At 47.8% G+C, this 9,769-nt stretch overlaps 1 protein-coding gene across 1 annotated transcript; it reads left to right on the forward strand.

Moving 5' to 3' along the window:
• The first annotated feature begins 1,086 nt into the window (after window positions 1-1,086).
• On the forward strand, window positions 1,087-3,769 carry LOC119352176. Its single transcript, XM_037618893.1, has 4 exons — window positions 1,087-1,357; window positions 1,484-2,046; window positions 3,175-3,238; window positions 3,335-3,769. Exons 1-4 carry the CDS (start codon window positions 1,087-1,089, stop codon window positions 3,340-3,342), a joined length of 906 nt encoding a protein of 301 aa, XP_037474790.1. The 3' UTR covers window positions 3,343-3,769.
• Window positions 3,770-9,769: the final 6,000 nt, after the last annotated feature.

Genomic DNA, 9,769 nt, shown 5'->3' on the forward strand with positions numbered 1-9,769 from the left:
CTGCGCGGACGACTTCTGCGTCTCGCCGGCCTTCCGCGGCCGCTTCCGCCGCGATGTCCCGCAGCTCGCGCGTCCGCCGCGCCGGACGACGAGGAGGAAGCAGGGCGCGCGCGTCCGCCTGGCGTCCAGGAAGCAGGGCGCGGCGCCGTCCGCCACGCGACGAGGCGGGGAGGAAGCGGGGCGCGGCCAGCCCGTCCGCCATGCCGGCCACGCCGGACTCGGCGAGTAGCGACAGGGGCATGCTCCTGGCCTGGAGCTCGACCCCAACCCGTCGGCAGCATGGACAGGGGAGCGGAGGAGGCTGCCCGTGGCGAGCACGCCGTGCTGCGGGAGGTGGCCGCGTACCTCCTCGACCACGACCACTACGACGCCGGCGAGCTTGGCCGCCGCCGCCGAGGACGGAGAGGAGGAGAAGGAGGAAGGGGGGGCGCCCGACACGCCACGCCCCACGCGCCGCCCGGCCTCCCGCCCTGGCCGCTGCCAGTCGTGCCCGTGCGAGGGGCTGGTGCCGCCCGTGCGTGGCTCGTCGTGGGCGGGGCCGCCCGTGGCCGGCGCGCTCGGGGCCTCCTCCTCGTTCATCTCCAGGTCGCCGGCGAAGCCTCAGCCATCCGAGGCCCCAGTCCCACCAGCGCTTGAGCGGGCCGCCCGCGAACTCGGCAGCGAGCGACGACGCCAACCGGGTCCGCCGGAACGCCCACTCGGCGGACGCGGAGGAGATGGGCTGGATCTTGCGAGGATGGTGGCCATGGCGCCCAAGCGAGGAGGAAGGAGATGGTCCGCGAGCTCTGTCCCGGCCATGCGCGCTATGTGGAAGGAAAGGGAAAGGAGAGGAGAAAGAAAATAAAGAAAGGGGAGAGGAGAGGAGAGAGAGGGGAGAGAGGGGCTGACGAGTGGCTCTATGCATGCAAAAGTCATCTGCCGGCGTCCTCAGCTGCCCCCCTGGAGGCTGGGTTTGGGGTGGTAGCGCCGGCCGTAAATATCACGAAATCCGGCGAAAAATGTGTCTCTGAGGGTCCAAGTGGGGCGTTTTTTACCCGCCGGCGTCCAAAAAGTGCTTTTGGGAGGCTTCCTGGGGGCCGGCTGGAGATGCCCTTGCCCCCCATCTCCGCCAACAGTGCGCCGCCGCCGCGCGCCGCGACCACCGGCCCCCACCCCTCCGCCGCGTGCCGCCACTGCCGGCCAACGCCGCCGCGCCCACCCCTACCCGACGTGCCTCCATCCCTGCGGTTTTCCACCGCCGGCGACAATCAAAGCCGGCTCCGCACCTTCCCCAACTCATCTTTCCCCTGCTCCTCTGTCGCTGCCGCTCTCCATCGGCCGACCAACTCCCCCGAGTCAGCGCCGCCTCCTCCATCTGGTTCCTGCTCGATCTCCTCCAGGCACAGATCATCCACAATCTCTCGCGACGGGAGAGGAGCCTCCGCGTGCTTCTTGTCGGGCGACAGCGCAGCCGTGCACCCTTGACGCCGCTCTTCCACGTGAGGAGATACTGCCTGCGGCTCGGCCACCCCAACCCTAGGGCCGACGCCGTGGTCATCGTCAAGATCCCCTTCCCCTCTGTCAGCCATCTTCTCCTCCCCAGCCGACGTCATCGCCTTCGAGGACGAGGACGACGGTGGTGGCTGCGCGCTTCCCGTCGGCGGATTCCACCACTACCTCCAGGTTGGGACTGGTGCGCGGGCGTCGACATCTGTGTGCCCGAGATCATCAGAGTTGCATCAGGCTGGCGCACATCCTCCGCTACACCCTGACGCTGGATGCGTCGACCTCATCCCATTGCCGCAGGAGATAGAGGGCCCCCTGGACTGGGATACCGGCGAGATGGAGGGCAACTTCAGCGCTGACCAGAGAGCCAAGGTGGTGGTCGTGCTCTACATGGTGCCCGGCGACCTTAACGGCCAGTTCCACGCCGAGAAGATGGGCTACCACGAGATGGTCCTGCTCCGCCCCCAGGGCGCCGCTGAGGTGGTCGTGCTGGCTGCCGAATTCGATAATACTCGTATTTCATCCCCTGTGTCAGCTCATTGGCGGAGTTCTTCTCTACAGGTAATTGCAAAAGCTCGAGTCTTTGTGTCTTTTACTGTTCTGCCGTACAAATATAATTACAGTTGCATCATTAATTGGATCAGCACTTGCATGTTAAGTCAGTTTCATTTTGAGACATCGGATGTTTTATCTTGTGAAACCATATCCGGGTTTGTACAAACAAGATATTGGATCGGAATGCACATTGACTAGATATGTGTTGAATACCAGAGACAATACAAAATCGAGTCCATTACATCTCATATTGTTGTCTGGTTTATTTTGGATAAATTGACATCATCCTGGTATTTATATTCAAAGAAGGATAAATTAACCTTATCCAGGTACACATGAGTACTTATATTCATCTCAGATTGTTCACATTTAACTTCAGGTAGCAGAAAATCATGCAACACACACGTTCAATTAGCCACCTACTTATGCTTGCATATCTTTCCGCGGAGTACTGCACATCCTGATCTGCGTCTACTTGATGAGCTGATGCCACAGGTCATGTCGATTTGGTTACCATTGAGTAGTTGGAGAGCTACCTTAAGACACACGATGTACCAATGGTAGTCATATATATCTCATAACAGGGCTTTCCTTGATCAGTGTTGTATAAAGATATGGCCACTGAATTTGGCGTGCCTGCCTCTTTGTTTTTGTGAATAATGTGAGAACTTCTAGCCTTCTAGAACAAGCATAGTAGCTTAGTTTAACTTTGTCTAATAAATATCCTATATGGTCAATCTAGGATGATATTGGCAGCTCTCCATTGTACTCTGCCCGTACTACTTTTGCCTTTTTCTTCTTCTGACTCTATTGCTCTGCTCCATACCACAACTATTAAATTGGACTTTTCGAACATTTGACAATCATTAGGGAATTCAGTCCTGGTACATTTCCTAGAACAGTGACCTTTATTTCTTAGTGGATTTTAAATTTCAATCACCCCTATGGCTTTTTAAGAAAGAAAGAAAATATTAGGTTATCATGAATTTTGCCTCTCCCATCTCATTGTGATTGTGAGCATGCTCTTCACCTCTGCCATATCATTACCAGTATGCTCTTAATGCACTTCAGCAAGTTCAAATTTCAGTGCGTACTAGAAATCTCTACTCACTTCTGAGCAATTCATTTTGTCAGAAGATGATAGTACACGACAGAACACGCCTGCTTCTAGCAAACTGCTGTATTGCTTCCCTTGGAGGTTAGCTAGCCATAGATACTCGTCGGATGGAAAACTAATACGTACAAACCTAGCCGACCATCGTGGACACCGGTTAATCCTATTTGGTGATTGTAGGAAAGTGACGATCTTTCAAGCCAACAACCAGGGGCATGAGTTCACATCTTCAGGTATGTGTATGCACATGATCGTCTAAAGTAGATGTTTATACATCTCCTGGCCAGTTTGATATTTGGTCTCTCATACTAGGAGTCGTTAATAAGCTTCAACTAATGAGATGGAACGATATTGCTTTTTTAAGCACTTAACCACAGGAAGAAACTGTTTTGTGACTATCGGCATCAAATAGAAACGAATGAAGTATCGATACTGGGAAAATGGATAATCAGGTGTCTCTAACATGTGCTAGCATATATTGTTTGCATCTCAAGATGACCCGGTACACAAATTTTCTTTCTCTGCAGTACGATGATCTTAATAGATCAGTAACATGTATGAGAAACAATATGTTTGTTATTTTGATTATCATGATGATCATCACTTTGTCAGGTACCAATGTATCTTTTGGACGTTGTATGTTTGTTATTTTGTCAGTATTATATATATTCAACCTTACCACAAGTTAAGCTCCTCCTTAGCAACGGCCCATCTCGATGGTGGCCTTCCATAAAAGCACTAAACCTTACCACAAAGCCGGCTCTGTATCACATTATTTTTTGGATTTCTCCCGTTGCAATGCACGGGCAATTTTCCTAGTTAAAAAGAAAAAGGAAAATCCTATCAAACGAGCATTCGCTACGAAGAACTAAAGAACGAACTCGTTCACTCCAGAAGCTAACATAGCGAACGTTTACTAATTAACTAGGTTAAAAGAAAAACCGGGTTTAAATTAAAAACCGAAACCCTAAAGAAAGAACCGGCGAACCGGGGACGGTTTATTACCTATCCGGATGAACCGGTGGTTCGACAGCGGCGGCGGCAGCTTGGATCGGGGCGATGGCTCCGGCGACGAGATGCGGCAGCGGCGGCGACAACTCGACGGCGACGGCAGCAACAGCTAGCGGCGCGGGCGGTGGCTACGCGGGGCGGCGGAGGCGGCGACGAGGCGCGAGGGCAGTGCGGCGGCGAGGAGCAGCGAGCAGCGCGGCGAGGGCGGCAATCGACAGTGGCGGCGGTGGATGCGGCAGTGTGAGGCGAGGGGCGCGGCGCTCGAGGGAGAGAGAAGGGAAGAAGAGGGCGGCGGGGCCAGCGCATTTATACAGGGGTCGGGGCGGATCCTGTCTTGGGGAAGGGGGAGGCCGGCGCTGTGGGTGCGGCGGACTCCGGCGGGAGTCCCGCACGGGCACGCGAAGAAGGAGGCGACGTGGTGAGTGAGCCGGCTGGCTGGGCTTTGGCCCAGTTGGCCCGGTCCGGAGAAAAGTTTTTTTTAAAAATAATTTTGCAGACAGAAGGAATAAAATAAAGGCAAATAAAATAGAATATAACATAGGCATATAATATATCTAAATTTTCAGAAAAAGTTTTCCTACAAGATGAACATTTTTCTAGAGTCAAATAAAATCCACACAAATTGAGATAAAGCAAAGAGTGCTACTGGTCTATTAAAATCCAATAAAAATCATTTTAAAAATACCAAAATTAATTCAAATTTATTTATCTCCAATTTTCTGATGTAGGGAATCATGTTACCCTATTTTCCATATATTTTTATTTTGGAGAAAAATAATTTGAATAAAACTCAAATAACTCCAAATTGGAAATAAATTCAAAGGGGATTTGAATTTAATTCTTTGAAACTCCCAACTCATATTTCATATGTTTTGAAGAAGTCATTTTATCTTCGCTCTTGAAAATCATTGAGTTGCATAAAGTTTCTGGATTGGAAATATTTTTGAAATAAAATTCAAATGTTTTCAAAAACCCTTGTCATTTAAATAAATGGAAGAAGTCATGTCATCTTCTCTCGAGGGTTTTGTATTTGAAAAGAATTTGAATTCACGGAGATCAAAATGCAAAATGAAAGTTTGGGAAAGTCCTTTTATTCCCTCTCATTTAACTTTCAAAAAGTTTCGAATTTCACGCAATCAATCACACAACAATCAAATAGTCAATCAATCTATCTATTTCTTATAACCTTCCAAAATTTAGAATTTTGGGATGTTACAAATTGCTCCATGCTATTACTATTAAACATGCACGTGCAATGCACATTTTATTAAATCCAAATTTTAAATACGCAGATCACATCTCGACTAATAAAATTAGTGTTCATGCATGTGAGTTGTTACACCATATCCAGTAAAAATAACAATACATCATATATGTTCGTAAGTGACACTCAGTTCATTGTTACTCATACCCACAACTTATCAAAGAGACCATCTAAATCTAATGCGAATTCCGGGGGCTGTGTACCTCTCAAACACTGCATCCAAGTCACCTACTCCCTCCGTTCAAAATTATTTGTTTCGGATATGGATGTATCTAGAACTAAAATACATCTAGATACATCCATTTCTACGACAAGTAATTCCGAACGGAGGGAGTAGATCTTCCCGTGTCATTCCCCTCCCATCATATCTCGTCTGGTCGCCCCGACCTTTCTCTTCTTTTCTAGCAATGCACCCTGCTCCAACACCGCCAAGTGAAAATCCACCTCACACAGTCGACAAATACATAATATGAAGAATACTATAAATCTAGTACTACATTAAGGTTGTGAGGTCAATTCAACATTTGGAAAATAAATAAATATGGAAAACTGTACTTAATTAGGTCTCTGTTGTTGGAGTTGCAAGATCTATTTCCATCACCGGTGACATGGAATTGTTGGAGTTTAAATAAAATTACTCACCACAAAATACTGTTTGAACAACAATTATTTTGATTACTAATAGTTACACAAAATATAGTTTTTGTGCAACATTGCAAAATAAATGGATGTTTAGGAATACCTGCAAATGAGATTATAAGTTGGCTAGAAAACATCAGCCATACATCAGTTCAAGTGGCCAAGCAAGAAGTAAATACAAGAGGAGAAGCATATATCGGTCCAATACCTTCTACACAAGAAAGAACTTAACTTTACAAATCTCCTCGTTCAGGCATACATATGCTTCCCCCGAAAAAATAAAGGCATACATGGGTTAAATCAGGGTGCCTAAATGAAGTAAATCTTCAATTGTTAGTCTTCAATCATCTCCGGTAATGTTTTTTGCATTTTGAAAATATATAAATGTTCAAGAAATCAAATTAATTGTTTAAGGAGAAAGTAGCTTGTCACAAAAAGTAACACAAACTACACAAAGCTATCTAAAAAATGGATTCCCAACTTTTCATAATATTGTTTCAATCCCATTCCTATTTAATGCAATGTTAGCGGTTTGCACATTAGGTTGGGTTTCTTCCAACATGCTATCTATGACCATGAGGTGATTTATTAATTCAAAGAATTTGTTCAAGAGTGAATTTACAATGTAGCTCAATGAATAATATGGAACATAGTAAGGCAATGAGAAACAACAAGAACCATGTCTTACTATGCTTGAGCTGCATATGCATACCTTAAAAAGGAGTGCTGTTATTGTAGAGCTTAATCTCTAATTGAGCTTTCTCATTAGTGCAACCCATAACAATATTTTTAGAAAGTTTGCCCAAGTAAGACTTAATTATTTCACCTAGTAACACGGTAATGCTTTTCTGCAATTAGTTGCATTCTGTGAGAATGTTGATACATCACATACTCAAAAATTGTCAGTGTCACTATCCAATGTGAAACCCATCAACTTAAACCAACATTAAGAGTAGCAAACGTTTTGCGCCCAGTATGGAGGAGTTTTGAAAACAAAAGATATACCAAAAAGGGTGTCGTCGACCAATAATTTCAGAAATAGCTGCGGTTGATTATATAAAATAAATAGAGGAAACATCATATTACCAGGACAAGAGGTCACATGCAGGTTCCCAGCAATCTCAGCATCAGTGTGGTAGATGAAGCTTTGTTCCAAAAAGGCTCTTGGACACAACCTATAGCCTGAAAGGGCTCCAGGATCATATACTACAAAATATACATAATATGCTTTCATGAACCTCCATTGCACACTTTGTCGCTATATGTGCATACAAATGTTTGATGCTTAGTCGGACCACAACATCAAAGCAATCTTGATAGGATTACTTGATGCCTGCAGCTAGCAGCAATGCAATTCATGGACATTGACCTCCTATAGAGATACCACGATCTGTAGTAAATTCACCTTAAAACACACAAATATGAAGCGATATTATAGACAAGTTAACCTGTAATATAATTGTTTTGCGAACAAATCTACTACTGACCATTGAAAGAAATCTGAACATTCTTCATGGGTTCATTTATACTGTCGGCATACGTTAACAAACACACAATGCTGAATTCTTTATGGGTTCATTTCTCTTCAAAATTTAAGATGCATTGCGAACATTCCCTCTACATAAAATGGAACCACTCACTCTTTTCTCTAAGCGCTCTGCGTAGACAATCAGTCCACTTCCAGTAGCAACTAATTAACCTGCCAAAGCAACAATTAACATTAGCGATGTAGGCGAACTCACTCACAAATAGCTACTATAAGGATACTGAATATCAGAAAAAACAAGAAGGCAAAAACGAAACTTGAAAAATAAAATAATTCCATCAATACCCTATTCTCCTTATTGTGAAGCCTGATTATCAACAACGGCATGTGCTGCGTCCGCGGGGTCGTCGGTGGCAATGCAAGGAGCGGGCCAAGCCAGGGATGCAGGAGGACAGGGAGGTTAGTGTCGAAGAGATTGTGAGGTAGGCGGGAGGGAAGTGTCGAAGAGATTGTGAGGTAGGCCGGCGGCGGGGAAGGAAGTTCGAAGAGACTGTGAGGCAGGCCGCCGATGGGGAAGTAGAAGATTGCTTGCAACGGATGTGTGGCGTCCATGGGGTCGAAGGCTGCAGAATCTGCAGGGAAGGGGATAGGCCTGGGAGGCGCGGGGGTCGTGTATGGAGGGGCAGGCGCGGCGAATCAATGGAATGATCTGCCTTATCTGGTCATCATCAACCTACAATCAAATGGAAACACATGTCATTTATTCTATTCGAAATGAATATTTCTAGCATCAATTGAAATCATGCTTGAACTACAAATGCATGAAGTGCTTGTTGGGATTGGAAATATATGTAGTCAGTGACATACAGCGATCCAACTGCTGAAATTTGTGCTCTTGAGCACCTACACAGGCCTGAAAGAAGTAATCAAAGAAGAGGGGAATCACTTATGAACACTGCAAGTTTGCAACTAATTTGTAGTGTGGTTAATTACATATTTACATGTCAACCGGGCAGAGAAGCAAGCACTCGTGATCTTGCCTGCTGCTGAACACTCTCTGATTATGCACCCCAATGGACAATTGTTTGTGTCATCATTCTGCACAAATTTGCAAGATGAACTTGTATAATGCATTTCAAGTATGAACTGCTAGCTAGGAGAAAACTGAATGTGTGGAGCACCTGACGATGGTAACGATGCGCTTGGAGGCGGCAGTGATGCACCGGCCCTGGTCGCCGAGGTCGAAGCCATCGGTTAGCTTGGGCATGGCGTCGCCAAACCATGCCCCCCAGCAAACCTCCCCTCCCCCTCCTCCTCCTCGTTGTCTTAGTTCCTCTACCCCGCCTCACCGTCGAACTTGTCCTCTCGCCGCAGAGCGACGAGCGAGCGGGCCATGTCTCCCGAAGGCACGCATCTCGATTGCCCTCTGGGTGGCGGCCGCCCGGCTGAGCTCCTCGGCGGCCCGTTGCCCTGGTGGTGGCGGCTTGGCGGTCAGCAGGGCCTCGCCTCCCTGGCGGACCTTGTTTGTCGCCGTCGCCGTTGCGGAGCCCCGGCGGATTTTGAAACTGATTTATATCCAATGAAACTCGACAGAAACTCACAAAAACAGAGGACTAAACTGTGTCCATGGATTATGAAGCGAATTCAGAAGGTGGGGAGAGATATGAGAAAACGAATTGCACCTTTAGAATTTTGAGGATCTCTGCTGTGGAGTCGGCGGCCAGGCCGGGGCAGCGGCTCTGGCGGCAGCCAGGCCGCGGCGGCGTGGTGCGGCGGAAGCGGCGGCGGCGGCGTGGTGCGGCGGAGGCTGGGTGGTTGGGGAGGCGCGGGGGCGAGGTTGCGGGAGCGGCGTGGAGGCGGCGGAGGCTGGGCGGTTGGGGAGGCTTGGGGGCGAGGCTGCGGGAGCGGCGTGGCGAGGGTCGTGGGAACGGCCGTGTGGTGTGGCGATCTGTTTAGCGGTTTTTAGGGAGTGTTTAGCGCTAAGATGTGTTTAGTGGCTTGGTGCTAAACATGGAAAGAATCTGAGACGTTGAATCGGAGGGTGCGTACAGTGAAGATTTGATGGATCTCCGCCTCTCATGCTTTTATAGGGGTAGTAGATGGCATGGTGGGTAATTAAAGTGTAAAACGCGTTTAGTATGCTGGAGGGATGTAGACCATCAGATTGCAGGTTTCGATGGATAGGATGATCTGGTTCTCTGCCCTCTCTTTCTTT

This window comes from Triticum dicoccoides, chromosome 1A (genome assembly GCF_002162155.2).
Source record: "Triticum dicoccoides isolate Atlit2015 ecotype Zavitan chromosome 1A, WEW_v2.0, whole genome shotgun sequence".
In the NCBI taxonomy this organism is placed as follows: domain Eukaryota; kingdom Viridiplantae; phylum Streptophyta; class Magnoliopsida; order Poales; family Poaceae; genus Triticum; species Triticum dicoccoides.